The 15689-nt window shown below is 39.0% G+C and overlaps 1 protein-coding gene across 1 annotated transcript; it reads left to right on the forward strand.

Moving 5' to 3' along the window:
* Nucleotides 1–12862: 12862 nt before the first annotated feature.
* LOC117574395 (uncharacterized) lies at nt 12863–14735 on the forward strand. The gene is made up of 3 exons (XM_052006891.1): nt 12863–13017; nt 13263–13427; nt 13515–14735. Exons 1-3 carry the CDS (start codon nt 12947–12949, stop codon nt 14641–14643), a joined length of 1365 nt encoding a protein of 454 aa, XP_051862851.1. The 5' UTR covers nt 12863–12946; the 3' UTR covers nt 14644–14735.
* The last annotated feature ends 954 nt before the right edge of the window (nt 14736–15689 follow it).

A 15689-nucleotide genomic window follows, 5' to 3' on the forward strand; every position in this document is an offset into this window, starting at 1 on the left:
GCATAAATCAAACGCATTTTTTATGGCAATTATATGCTTAAACGAGGCGAGTCCGCTTTCAACAGCAATCCCCATAATTTATGAATGTTTTTCGCAGTCGATGATGTGTGCATAAATCAATTTTATTTCGATGACCATTACATACCTTGCTGCGCAGATTGACAGATTTGAGCTTTATGTGCACTCGACAGAATTTTACACACACAAGTAAACGTCCACACACACATACACAGAAAATCTGTCAACGCACTCAAATTGAATTCATTTTGGAAAGAAGGACAACGTATTTAATGCCGTCAAACAGATGTTTTTGGCCAGATGTCTGCACGTGCTGTACTTAATTGCGGATATTGTGTTAACAACATAACTTTGGTAATTACAAGATGAGTTTTTTATTGACTTGCAGATACCCTCGTTTGGGAAACAAGTGAACAGAAAGTTGAGCTTGAATGAGTCTATAGTCCACTTCATTTCACTGTAAAATTTTGCAGAGCTTTGCTGCAATCTTTTCTCTCGTTTTTTACTTGAAAAGATTTCAATTAAAACTTGTTTTCTATTGCTTGCTTTAGCAAACTGGGTATATTCGAATTTTCCATATTTGTCTAGACTCCCACGTTTGGGCTTTTGATAATTTATTTTTAATTGTGGTTTAGCCCAGCAGCTGTTCTTGATTTAATTGGCATAGCTAATTTAATGTACGACATGCTTAAAAGCTAAGCCTTTTTGTTTTCGTTGTGTTAAGAAATTAAAATGTTGTTGCCCACTCTGATAAAAAAAGAAAGTTATACAGTAGCTTCAAAAGTACAAATGAAAAACCCTTTAAAGCAACTGTGTTGAATAATGTTGGGAATCTCAGTTTTACAGCAGTTTAGTGGCCATAGGGAAGTATGTAACTCTCCCTGAGCACACATCTACAAATTACGTATACGCAGAGTAGTCGTATACGTGCGGGTCTGGACATTTATAGCCACAATACAAGTAATAGGCGCACATTGCGGGTCGTAGTTGCAAGACCATTTGATATATGCATGGATGTTAAAATATAAAACCGAGCAGACGACGGGCTCGCTTAGTAATATATTTATTAGATTTAGAATACGATGCAACATATGAAGCACATGTGTGCAAGGGACATACAACAAACAGCAGCAGAAGCTGAAGCAACATTAACCGACTCGACTCGAGTCCTTGGCCATGAACGTATACGTAGAACGTGCCACGTTAATGGCATTAGTACATATAAAAAGGCAAAGCAGTTACTACTGACTACTTACTATATATACACTCTACTCCATTGCAAGGTGCTTGTTGATGCTGTTGCGCACTCAAGCCGACTTCCAGTAATCACTAATGAAATTTGCCTATTGCTCCTCTCTGAAAGTAATTAGCAATGTGAGCACGACCCAGATATCCGGGAAATATTGTTTCCATAGTGCCGGTCTGCACACGAAGAAGTAATCAAGTTTCGCTTTGATGTAACCCCCGGGTTACATATTTTAAGAGACTTGACATTTCATCTCCTATTGCAATTTCCTTAACTCTTTTTTTTGGTTTTTTAACAAGTTATTATTGTACAGTTTAAACTAGCTGACTTTTGTTTCTAAAGAACCCTTTCAAATTTCGTTTTTAGTGATGATGATAGTCGTAAAATGTGGTACACATTTATTATTGTTCTTAAATATCATAAAACTCGAAAAAAGGCGAGGCAACCTACCAATTTTTTTTACGACTTTTATTCCTTTTCCTGGAAATTGCTTATGATCTCAATAAAGCTACTTTTAATTGAATGTTCTTCGCATTAAATTTACTTCAAAAATTCTAAATACTACAACCACTAAAGACTAAAATACTACAACTACTGAATTTTTTACGACCATTTTACATCTTCCTTATGGTCTTAAAAAAACCATACTGAATTTAATATTATTGTCTTACAATTGTATGTATAAGTTGTAGAATACATGTTAAATGTATGTTAAATAATATATATTTTCCTTTTTTTTGTTCTTCTACATATTACACTTTCTTTTACTGCTATTGACTTGCAGAGTTTCTATTGAGATTTTCATTACTTGTCTGCCAGCAGCCACAAAGCGTTTGTCTATTAGTCGAAATATTCAACAAAAGCTTGAACTTAGAATGCGGTTTATTTTGCCCTTAAGGCCAAATCATGCTAACCACCGGAATTTGGTTGCCGGCGCATGACTTGCGTTCCACAGACACGTTCCACACGCAAAGCAGTGAATTTAATGCTAGCATACATTTGTGCGCCACTGAGGGAATGCCTTTTATTATGGATGAAATGTATGGGAATGAATGATGTGTGAATATTTGATTGTGTGTGTGCTTGTGTGTCTTGGATTTACATATAAACCAGACAGAGCTATAAATTTAATTACTAATTTTAGTGGCCACAACGTAGCTTTAATGCGTGTGTCGCTTATGCGCACACTATTAGTCGGTTACAGCTAATTAAACCTTAAACAGCAGCGCACGTTGAACCGTATCAAAGGATATTGGTGTGTTTGTGTGTGTGCGTGTGTGTGCGTGTGTGTATTTGTAGTGTGCGTGTGGGTCAGTGAGAGTTGCGTGCGTTTGTGAAACTTGATAGGCACCTAGGCATAAGCATCAATGCCATTAGTTATGGTCAACGGCACACCGCGTTATGCATATGAATGTGCTTAGTTTGTGTTGTGAGATGGACATCCATAAAGTAGAAGGACCTGCCGCTCAAGGTCATCATCAACATCCACAAACTGCGCTTGTTTCTGTTGTTGTTGTTGTTGTTGTTGTTGTTGTTGATGTTGTTGTTGTTGTTGATGATGTTATTTCTGTTCAGTGTGACTCTAGCTTTACGTTATGACAGTTGGCTCAAGGACTTAACTGTTTGCATAGCTCTATTACCAACTTTCAGCATCACCGCCGCACACACACTCTCACACACTCGCACAAAGTTTATTTTGATGGGGCAAAGCAGCTGTTGTCTCCATAATGTCCACTGGTCTTATGACTAATACGTCATTGGGTTTGTGTATCTTAAAAAATTGAATACAGTCAGAGTAACGTAAAGGTAATGAATGAAATTTAGATAAAAATTGCAATAATGCATTTTTGTTTTTGTAGAAACAAAAATAAGAATAAAGAAGAAATATATTGTATAGATTTCTTATGTAATAATTATTGTATTATATTATAAATATAGTCAACCGCAATTTCAATTAAAATTTGTGTTACGCTAAATTACCCCAAATTTGTATGTAGGCATTTTATTAAATGGGAAATATTTATTTTATGATAGATAAATTACATTATAAATATTGTGACATTGAAGAAATTAAATTGTCGTTATAAGTCAGTTTATACGAACAATAAGACTTATGGGGACATTGAAAAATAGACCCAAAATGAAATTGAATTTGAAATAAATCAAATTTTCTTTCAAAAAATGTTTAATTCAAACTCATTTTATTGAAAATAAAAAATGTTTTTATAGTATTTTCTATAGCGAAGTCAGATTGTACAAATACAGTTTAATTGAAATCCAATTTGTATGGGCTATGAATCAGTTACAAACCTTTCGTTCAATAAGCGTGGAACACAACTCTCGCTACATTTTCTTTGCATGTGGAGCACATTTCGTTTAGCCAAGACAAGAACCTACTTGGTAGCTTCTGAAAACGAACGCTAGCGTGCGAGGGACAGCGCCATCTACATGTCAGGCAAATAACCTCTGTTAGCTAAAGTCCAGTCGCTGCGTTAGAAGGGATGCCGCTCACTCACACCAGCAAAGGCGGCCATAAAATGACCAACTGGCTGTGCAGAGTGAGAGTTTTTACGAGCAGCGAGTTCGCGCTTTTGTGTGACACTACAAAGGCAACGGCGAAACTGCATTTGTCGACGCCGAAGTGAGGGGAAATATGAAGAAGGAGGCGGAGGCACTAACTGAGACCGTTGCATGTGCATTTGCAGTTGCAGCGAGTGGGCTTTGATTTGATTAATTGATGCATTAAGCTCATTTACGCATAATTAATGCGCCACTTCAATGTGAGTTTGAATACTAATTTTTTTTTCGCTTTCTGCAGAAAAAAGAAGAAAATTAACACATGTTTATGGCTCGTTGGCAGGGAATAATCATGAATTCAACTCGTGCGACAAATCAACAGAGAGACAAAAACAAAAACAAAAACAAAAAAAATATGAACTAAGGGATAGAAAAATGAAAAACTGATTTTCTAGCCGCGGGGCAACTGAAGAAGCGGAAGTACAAATTCAACTTCTCATGTTTGTGTTTGACAGAGAGGAACGCGTGTGTGCGATAGTCTTTGTGTGTGTGTGTCAGATATGTTTGCAGATAACATGTGCGAGCAAAATATGCTGCACTTACACACACACACACACACCTGGCAGCGAGGGTGTGGCAGCTACGTGATTTCTTGAGTTGCACATAGACAAAAAAAAAGAAAGAAAAATTTATATGGAAGTTAAGTAAATGTCGATTTCTTGAAGTTTGCCACAAAACTAAAGACAAAGTGGCAGACTAGTGGCATCTAACATCCTTGGTGCATGCTGCATGCCGCATGCGGCACATGCTAATGCACAAAGTTTTTCGCCTCAACTCAGCGACTAATTTGGGTCATTTCCTTAAAGTGAGACTGAGGCTGAGACTGAGACTGCGAGTGAAGCAGTGATGACAGCCTCCTTAAGAAAGCGGATTTGGTTGCTTTTGGAAAAAGCAATTACAGATAAGATCGACTCATTTTGTGGTAGAAGCACCAACAGCAGCTTGCAAGTTGCAACACTCTCTGTCCAGCTGTTTGCCTTGTTGTTTGCAATGAGTTTTCGCTTTTCACACTTTAGCACTTGAGATATCCATCATCTGGTTGCATTGAGTTTCGCTTTCCGTTTGTTGCACAGTGACACACTTAGATGCCAACAAACAGATAACAAGTTTGTCTTGCCACGCAACGTTTGCCACACACACACACCACATTTGAGCTCCCGTGAAGTACGAATACTTCGTGGAAGCCGCATCCCTAAGGTTGCCACAGGAAACAGAAACAGAAGTAGAAACAGGAAGTGCAAGGCAAGGCTCAAGGTGCAAGTCGTTGAACTCCAACTCAGCTCGTTTGTTGGCCAATAAATAGCATTAATATTAATTAAACATGCACTTAGCTGTGCCATATGATAGTTCTTAAATGCAATTATCATAAAATAAACAAAACTCGCTCACAAATTCATGCCAGCCAACTTTTTTCTCTGTGCCACAAATTCAGCCACAAAGCGAACTCTCTCAGCCTCTCAGCCTCTTTGCCCAGAGTGCACATTGCATTTCGCTGATGAGGGTAATTAAAAAGTTTTAGATCCCCTTTTCGAGGAGGTCGAGGAGTGTGGGAGAATATGGCAGTAATAAATGCATAAGTCGCATGGCAAAAGTGCTGAAAGAAAATCGACATGCATCATGCCAAGCATAAATAAGACACACTAACTTGGGGGATTTGTTTGCTCAAGCCGCTTCCGCCTTCAGCTTGCTCTTGATTTTTGCCTAATTTTTGCATAGACAACAACAAAAACAACAACGAGAATCTACGACAAGTTTTTTCCGTCTGTCGAAAGTTTTCATGACAAATTTTGTGATTATGCGTCGAGTTTTGCCTGCAGTTTTGCTGAAACTTGCAAATGCAAATTAGATTTTAAATAGTTTCGCGTTTCTGATTGCGTGGACTGCATAGTTTTTAATGTTCTATGTTCGTTTGGAGATCAAAGAGGAGCCAATAACCAAGCAGCTGCGATTTTCAATTTGTCTAATTTGCAATTTGCTTTTAAAGCCGTTGCAACCCTTGTCGCATTTGCAGTTGCATGCCTCAAGTGGAGACGGGGCTGACTAATTAACAAATTAAAATAAATAAAAATGCCAAAAAAACAAATAAAAGGAAAGCGAACAACGCTAGGGAAATGCACTTTTCATGGCGATTTTATAAAAAATTAAACAACAACAAACACACACAAAAAAATGATTTTTTTTGCGGCCAGGCTGCTAAATGTGCAACTCTTGCAGCATGCAACGTAAAGCGTGCAACGTGCAACGCGCAGATTGCAGACTGACCCCACCAACTCAAAAAAAAAAGCCCCAAATGACAATGCATAGGTACAAAATACCATTCCAAAGGGAAGTTTGCACAACAAAGCAGTCGCTTGCCCCCCATTCTCCGGACAGATCTGAGAGCTAGAGAGCTCAGCGTCAGCTCCAGCTCCAGCTCAGACGACAAAAAATAAAGCGAGCTTTTTGGGGGATACGATTCGCGTCGAATGCAATGCAACGGAAATGTGAATGCACCGTAAAGTGAAGTGAAAAATGCACTTGAATTTTTCTATTTTTCCTAACTGTTTAATCCGTTTTTTCTTGTTTTACTTTTTACTTTCCCAATGCAAGACCCCAACCCCTTCCTTGGTCTGCAGTTGCAGTTGTTTGTTGTAATTTTCGAAGGCCAAAAAACGACTCACAAAAAACATAGAAATGGAAATTAAAATGAGCGCAGGCAGTAAACGAGAAACAACTCAAACATCATAATTTCTCTAGGTGCCACAGCTAAAGGATTGGGGCAAAGATGGGTGGAGGGTGGAGGGCGTGTGGCATGTGCATCCGTTGTAGCAGCAACGACAGCAGCAAGAACAAGAACAACAACAATGTCAGAGCGCCCACGTAACAACGCCAACGCTGAAAGGTGCATCAAGGCAGAGGCCTGTTTGACAGGGCGACAGAGAGAGAGAGAAAGAGAGGGAGTGAGAGAGGGAGACTGATGCTACAAGAGGAGATGCTTGGGAGGAGGGAATTGGGTGGCAACTTGTTAGCGTGCCGCTTGTTCATGTTCATCAACAATGCGGCGTTGTCGTCGTCGTCGTCGTCGTCATCGTTGTCGTTGTCGTCTTCTAGGAAGATTTCATTTTCAGTGAGGGTTGCGCAAATATACAAGCAACATCATCGGTGGCAGCATCCAGTTGCGCTTTCAACGAAACTCCCGGATTTTCTGCTCTCTTTTTACTATGTTGTGTTGCCAAAAAAAAAAAAAAAAAGAAAACGAAAAAAATTGTGAACCGAAAGAAAAGAAGCTCAAAAAATTAAAAGAATTTTTGTTAAAAAGCATTTCAAGTGGGTACTATGATGATGTCGTCGTCATCCTCTCTCTCTTACTCGCTCTCTGCTGTGTCTGTGTGTGTGTCTCCAGTGGGCGTGTCTGTGTGTGTGTGTGTGTCGCACCTCATATGTGGCAGCAAGTGCCTGCACCTCCCCACCTTTTAGCCGTGGGTGCAGTGACACGGCGACAGCATCGTCGACAGCAACGTTGACGTCGCGCTTTTTGGCTTTTGACGCTCCCATGCTTGGTAGCTTGATTTTTAGCAGCAAGCAAGCAGCTTTTAATTTTTATTTTAATTTTTTATGTGCACATTTTTATGGGTGCTATGTGCCGGAATATGTTAATTCCATTGCTCTGTTTGTGACAGCTGAAAAGATACGCAGACAACCAGCGAGACGCTGCTGAAGCTCTTCATGCTAATCAGCCAATTATTGACGACAAGCTCTCAATTTATTTGCATTATTTGACACATCTAATTTAGAGTGATTTGACAAGTTTTCTATGTTATCTATAAAGCGTTGCTAACCATATAATTTTCAAATATTTATCAGCTTTTAAAAGGCGATTTAATAATTTGAAATTATTTATAAGTTTTACTTTATAAGTTGCTCAGGTTCTTAACTTAATGAATATGTATTAAAAGAAACAAATGTATAAGTTTTTGCAACACTTTTTTATTGATGGCAAAAACTATGTACATTACTTTTACACGATTTAATAGTTTAAAAATATTTGGAAGTTTTGAAACTATATTTCGCTTGGTTTGTGATAGTTTTTTTCAACACTTTTTTTTAAAGATGCTACTATACATAATTTAATTAGTTTGGAAATGTTTAGAAGCTTTCAAAATGTATTTTACTGATTATTTTTAATTTTAATTAAATAATTTTAAAATATTTTTGAGTATTTACTACACATTTTTCTTGGATTCTTCTAGGTAAATGCATTTTCTTAATACGATTTAATATTTTAACATATTTACCACACATTTTTCTGGGTTTCTGCATAGTTAATGCATTTCTTTCATTTAATAATTTCAAAATATGTATAAGCTCTTAAACAAATTTTTTATAGCTGCTGTTTTGCATGTAAATTTCATTTACGGGATTTAATTATTAAAGTTTCTAACTTATTTATTTAAAAAAATAAACTGTCTTTATTTCATTTTATTACTTCAGAGCAGTTTTTATTCAATGTTTGTATATTATTACCAATTGTTGTTGTTTTTTAATATAAATTTTATTTTCAATCTATCTTGCGATGACAATTGTGTTGTGGATATTTTTTGTTTGTTTTGTGCTTTTTATAAATATTTATTTGTTCGAGTTCGAGCTTTTTACTATTATTACATATTGTATTATATATAAAGTCTGTTAATTTAACTACCCGAAAACTTCATTATTTAATTGTGTATTCATATTTAATTATATATTTATTAATATTTATATTTATTTATACTATCAAATTATTTGATTAATTTTTAGTTTAAACTTTTTGGCAAACAAATCATATCCATTTCTTTGCTTTAAAATCGTCACTTAGTGTATTAATTATTCGACGCGTCGTATTTGCAGTTTTCCTTTTCTTGTTTTATTCTATTTTATTTTACTCTTTTATTACTTTATTTTATTTTGATGTGGCTTGTACTTGGCTTTTACATGCACAGACATACACAGCCGCATATGATTTTTATTTTTTTATTTTTTGGCCGCTGTGGTGCTACCTGGCTTAGCATTTTGCGATGCATAATTAATCCGTGTGGCCGGGATGCGAACGCCTCCAGTTTTGACTGCCCCCATCATCCCCTTTCCCCCATCCATGGTTGACGCCAGCGTTAACCACAGTCGCAGTCGCAGCCGCTGTGGCAGCCACCTTGGCACTTCAATAAAATTTTCTTTATTTTATTTTTAGTGGAGCTTTTGAAAAATGTTTTCATGTATCTGATGTAACTTTTGGACTTGGCCAGAGGGGCCAAGGAGTCCGCAGGAGGAGCACAGAGGCGCTGCAAAAATGTGACGTGCACGCTTGAGTGCCGCCCAACGGAGCCACACCCGAACAGCCAAGAGTTGGGAGTGTGTGTGTGTGTGTGTTTGGGTATTGTTTGTCAAAGAACTTGAAGCTAAAGCGTTGCCTTTCCCCCCCGCACACACACACATAGTCCTGCAGGCATTTAAATGGGGGTAATGACTTATGGCTACCTGTTGGGAAAGGGGGCCAAAAGGTGTGAGAGTTGACTGAACACTCAAGAGTTTAGCGTTGATATAAGTATGATTTTCTTTTCTTTTTTTTTAGCATTTGTTTTTTTTCGGCCAGCACATCTTCTGGCTGGAGCTCATTATGAAACCCTTTAGCGTATTTTTTGGCTTAGAGACTGCGTCTGAGCGGCTGATAAGCGATGCATGGCCGGTCGCCTTGGCCATTGTTGCGTGGCCTTTTTAATTGGCCAAGCAAATGCTTGGACCCAAAATCCACATTTAATTATGTGCAAAAACCGCTTTACATTTTTAATTTTGCAGCAAACACAGCAACGACGACGACGACGAAGAAAACAAAACAAGAACGCAAAAAAAAAAATAAAAGAAAATACTGCTTAATTTTCAAGAGTGTTTACTTAGATTATTTCATTAAATTGAGCTGGGCGACAAAAGGCGGGGCCTGGCCTTTGTGCAGAACAATGCCAAAAAACGCGAGACAAACAAAAGTGTTGAACTAACTTGCCCAGCTAGCCAGCTAGCTGGCTGACTCCTGCTGCCATAAACGCGGAGACGGCGTCGGCGGCTCCTTTGGCTGACTGTTTTGGCGTTTGTTTGGCTGGTTGGTTGGTTGTCGTAGTGGGAACGTGCACTTAATTAAAGATAAGAATTAACTGCTGATTAGTAGTTCTTCTTTACACTTGACACTCTGTGCTGTGTAGTTGTTGCCCACCACTCTGACAGCGAGACAGTCCAAGCACGTAGTCAATGTCGAGTTTTTGGAGTTGGCAGCAAACACGACTTGGACTTGGTCTTCAACCTCCCAACTTCAACTCTGACACTGCGCTTCTGGTTCTGAGTTTCTGTTGTTGCTTTTGCGTTCTGTTAACGAGTTTTTATTTTTGTTTCAATGCTGGTTTGACCCCCCCAAAAAGTTTCGCTCAGCACGCTCTTAATGTAGCCCAAATGATTTATGCATGTTCCCCTTTCCCCACACACATACACAGAAATATACTGTACACACACATGGACGGCATGCGAGCAATATTTACAGGCGCAGCCTAAAAGCATGCTGCAATTTTTAAGTCTCGTGCAATACGCACAGCAAACGACTTACAACGAGAACGTAAATGAGAACGAGAACGATAATTGATGTGGCCAATGCCTCGCGTCTAGGCCTTGGCTTCTTCTATAATTTAATGTGTCTACGTGTTAATCATGGCATTTAATGGACAACCCCAAGAAGCGACCAGCCACGTTCACAGACGCACCGGGCCACAGGGCATCGGCAAAGTTCCAGTTACAGTCGCAGTCACAGTCACAGACGGAGATACAATCGAAGATGTTCTTGAAATTATTTGGTAAGAGAGAGAGAGAAACATAAATAAGCAAATGTTTTGGCTGCGGCACGTTCATCTTGGTCGCAAATGTTTTGGCTGGCACTCAGCTTAAATGCCTCATTTTCCAGTCATTAAATATTGCTGGGCGCTGACCAATTTCGAGGGCGCCATAAAAGCTTATAAACATTTTTTTTTTTTGCTGAATATTGAAGGCGAAGAAACTACAATATGTAGTCAAACATTCGCAGCTTATTATTGAGTCTCAGGCTGCTTGAAATATGTTGACAATGGCGCCAGCAACAAAAGGCTGCTGCAAGCCGATGCTACACCACCCACTCTCCCCCTTCCACTACACCACGCCACGCTCCTCTTACCCCTGGCAATATTGCGTGCTTTACTTCAGACATTTTCCTGGTTTCCTTCTACCATAAAATTCTATTTTTTTTTTTTTTTGTGTTGTCAACCCCTCGCGGCATTTGACTTTTTGATACGCTTTGCGTTGAGATCTCTTCTTTTTTTTTTTGTTAGTGATTTTTGAACACATCAGCAAAACTTTTGCTTTTTGGTTATCGTTTGTGTACCCTGTATAAATATGACTGAAAGTGTTTTATAGTTTTTAGTTCAAGTTCGCACCATGTATACGGGTAAATATATATTAAATTTTTAATAAATTTCATTATGGTTTGTTTATGCAATTTTTTAAATATGGAGTGCAAACATTGAATTGGCCAAACTAAATTTCTTCATTTCTTAAGACTTTTAAAAAGGTATAATTTTTTTTTTTAATTTAATGAAATTCTTCAGACATTCGCTAAATATTTGCAGACAATTTTAATAATTTGTTTAGCTACACAATCATAAAATCAATCAACAATGACATAACAAACACTTCAGCTATTTTGACTACATATTCAATTGCCAAAAAAAAATGATGGCGCCATCTAGCGCTCACATGTAATTAGCTAGTTAGCTAGCTGGCATATAATTGAATAAGACTTTTGCATGAATGTACCCATATGTAGCTTCACAGATCTGTACAGGAATGTTGTGTTAGTGCAGAAAAAGATTGCACAACATTTTTATTGTTCTCACTTACGAATGGAACAGTAACATATAATATATGAACTTCAGTTGTCTTTATATCATGCGAAATTATAAGGCCAACTTGTGTGTACTATTATACAAATATGTTATGCATTCAATTATCTGGAGCATTTAGTTATGTCTGCCTTTTCTTACAGAGTATCTTCCCAGCTCAGCACTATCAATTGCCACATTGCCATTCGTATTTTTTGCTGTTGGCCATTTCCTGAGGGGTCGCGGAGTGAAGACAACAAATCAAAGCGTAACAAAGGCGCAACTGCAACGCAGAATTTGTCAATTTATTATGTGCTCTTCGACTTGCTGCGGAAATGTTAAATATTTGTTATTGCAGTCTAATGTTTTCCTGTTTCAACTAAGACAAAAAATAGAATGTCTTCGACTATATATGTATGTATGTATATAAAACCATTTGCTGGCAGTGAAAACTATTAGCCGATGCCATAAATCTCCCAATCTTTGTCTCTCTCTCTCTCTCTCTTTTGCTCAGTCTTTGGCAACCACAAGAGTTAGTGTGGAGTTGCGGCACATTGTCGTTGCATGCAACCACAACATTGCCCGCACGCACGCCCAGACATGTCACAATTATGACAATTTCTGATGCATAAACGTTGCATAGCGATTTTAATGCAATAAACCCCAGCGACTGCAGCAGCAGCGTCATTAACACTGACAGCGTACCAGAGGGCGTTGAGCAGTGGGCGTGGCTGCCTTTTGTCGTGCACTAATTGTTCCAGCACTTGCACTCCGCTCTCTCTCTATCTCTTTCTCTCGGTATGTGTTTGGCCAAAATGTGCAGTGTTGGCCATGCTCCAATTCAGGTGTATGTCAGTTGGTCGACACCGACGACACCGCAAAACACTTTGCAGGCAATTGTCAGTTTGTAAGTGTTGTGAGTGCTGTCTAGGTGTGTGTGTGTGTGGCAGTGTGGCAAAGCTGACAATGACAGGCAATGGGGCAAGAGAACTGTTGCAACACAGTTGCTGCTGCCGTTAATAGCTGCTTGCAGCCTAGGCTCTGTCAGTTGCCTAAGCAACTCTGTCACTTGCGGTTGAACTTGAAGGCGCCCCCCGAAAAGAGATAGAGAAATAGAGAGAGAGAGACTGAGATTGCGGACTGCTCTAACGCGAGAAGGCAACGGAAATCAATTAGCAATAAAATTGCAAAATCAAACGTCAAAATGTCTTTTGGGAATATGCAGCATCAGCAGCAACATCCGTTGCTGTCAGCCATTTCCGGCAATAATTATGCGTAAGCAAAATGACAGCGCGAAATTTATGCGGCAGCTCTCAGTGACACAAACAAAAGCAAAAAGCGCCAGACGACAGCGTGCCATAACTGAACAGAAGTAGTCAACTGCCACCACTTGCCACTTGCCACATGCCACCTGGTGGCAGCTACTTACCTGCTGCTGCTACTGTTGCAGCGTCGCAATTTGTTGCACTTACTCATGCCACACAACGTGGCTTTTTTGCTCTTCTCTCTCTGCTTTACAGCGGCACACAGCGTGCGCATTACCCACCATGGCACCAACACTCGCATCAACTACGCCAAAATCCCTATCTGCAACAGTCGCATGGACGTCCCGGACAGCTGTTGGCCGCTGCTAGCAACCACAACGGTGCTTATGCCAGCACAGCCAGCGGCCACTCTGGCTATGGGTAAGCATTGAAGCAACGTTCGAGCGGCTTCCCTTTTTGCCTTGGCGACCACAACACACTAATGCAACTTGAAAAATATTAACACAGCATAGAGCCATCGGTGGAGTATGAGTTGCAACAGACGCCACCATCGGGCAGCTACTCATCGTATCATCCCAGCAGCAGCGGTGGCGGTGGCAGCGGTCCGCCCGCATATCCGCCACCGCATCACCATCAGCATCATCATCATCAGCAGCAGGCACCGAAATCAGCGCCAACAACGTCGGCTTCTAAGAAGAAGAAAAAGAGTTCGGGTTCGGTGATGTCGGCGCTGACGTTGCTCTCGTTCTTCTTTTTTGTGAACATGCTGCAGAGCTGCATCAAGGAGCACATCACCGACATGAATCCCACGGTAATGGTTCTCACATCGAGCGGCAGTCGCAATCGTTTCAATAAATTAGCTGAAATGAACTCACGCGAACAGACCTCATCGCCAGCATCCACCACAGCATCGGCATCGGCATCAGCATCTTGGCAATTGGGTGCTATTGCCAGCTCGGCTGTGGTGCCCGTCATTGTTACGCCCGCTGTGACGCTGCATACGCCGTATAGCAGCGGACTTGTGACTAATAAGCCGCCAGTCTCGCAGTCGCATTCGTATCAACAGCAATCACCGCCACATCATCATCAACATCATCATCCTGATGATGATTATAATTACGGACATCACACACCATACTCCGGATCGCCCTCATCTGCTGATTTCTATCCTAATCGCACACACATTGACCAATCGTTGCGCCCCGACTCTGACTATTATCATCATCATCAGCAGCAGCAGGAACATCCACCGTATTATCCCGAAAGGGACCGGCATCAGTTAACTTACATGGACAACGGCTATGCCTGGTCCTACAGCCCCAATGGCAATTCGCATTCGCAGTCGCAGTCACCGTTTCATACGCAATCGCATTCACAGTTGCCGTCGCCGCTGTTGTTGCATTCACATTCGCATTCACATTCGCATGCAGCTGGCAGCAAACGTTACTCATCTTCAGCTTCGTTGGGCGCTCAGTCGGCCGTGAGCTCTTACTCGGATAATGCGCGGTATAGGCAAGACTATGCTGATGATAATGATCAACGTTACAACATAAATGACCAGCGTCATAATGATGATAGCGCTGCAGCTGAGCAGCGTCGACGCGTTGATGATTTCTACACGCACAATAATAATTGAATGCGAGCAAGTGCAGCGCACAAATGTATACTACACTTTTTTCACTCTCCTGCAATTTCCCATTTGCAAAGCTGCTTAGCTAGTATGGCACTTAGCCCACAGTGCACTGTGGGTTAAAGTAACCTTTTGCGTTAAATAAGATTAATTTGAAACTATAATTAGAAGCTTTAAGTTATGGTTAGTTTCAAATTTGAGCACTGTTAAGAAAATAAACCTTTTGCGTGAATTTAATCTAATTTGAGATTATAATAAATAGTTTTAAAGTTAGTTGTGGCTAAGAATTATGATGTTAAGCAACATAGTTTTAATATTTCAACTTGAATTGCAATATTTATTGGCATTAATTTTACGAGATTGTTGTTGCTCTCAATTTTCATAATTTTCTATATTCTTGTTTCAATCTCGATTTTATGATTTACATTTTTATAATATTTTTGTTCTGATGATTATTTATTTTAGAGTTATAGTAATTACTAAGTCTTGATATTCAACAAACTAAATAAATTGATAAATGTTTGTCTAAAAACGATTTTACAAATTTATTCAATATAAATATTTTTTTTACATTTTATATTTTAATTATATAATACTTAAATTGTTATTTAGATTCTTTACCAAATTATTGGAATTTAATTTGACGTGATAACTAAATAAATTTCAATAATAATTCAAAGAAAATAAATCATTTGAATAAACTTGAATTTTTTACTTGATTAAAATATAGTAAATAAATCAGTAAAAGTATTTTAAATAAATTGTAATAATACAACTATATAAATAAATTTAATAAAAAGTTTTGTATTTAGTTTATATTATATTATATCTAATTGCTACAATTAAACACAAACAAAGTAGATAGCAAAACTAAAGAAAATGAGAAAGCACAGCAAAAACAAAAAAATCGTGCAGAGTCCAAATGAAAATAAATGCTAATTTGTTGCACAACAAATTAAATGTGTCGGGTTGCGTTGAACTGGGAGCTAAGACTTTATTTTATTGCCTGCCACAACTAAGTTGCTGCTATGTGCGTTGTGTTGCAACTGCCA

This window comes from Drosophila albomicans, chromosome 2R (assembly GCF_009650485.2).
Source record: "Drosophila albomicans strain 15112-1751.03 chromosome 2R, ASM965048v2, whole genome shotgun sequence".
In the NCBI taxonomy this organism is placed as follows: domain Eukaryota; kingdom Metazoa; phylum Arthropoda; class Insecta; order Diptera; family Drosophilidae; genus Drosophila; species Drosophila albomicans.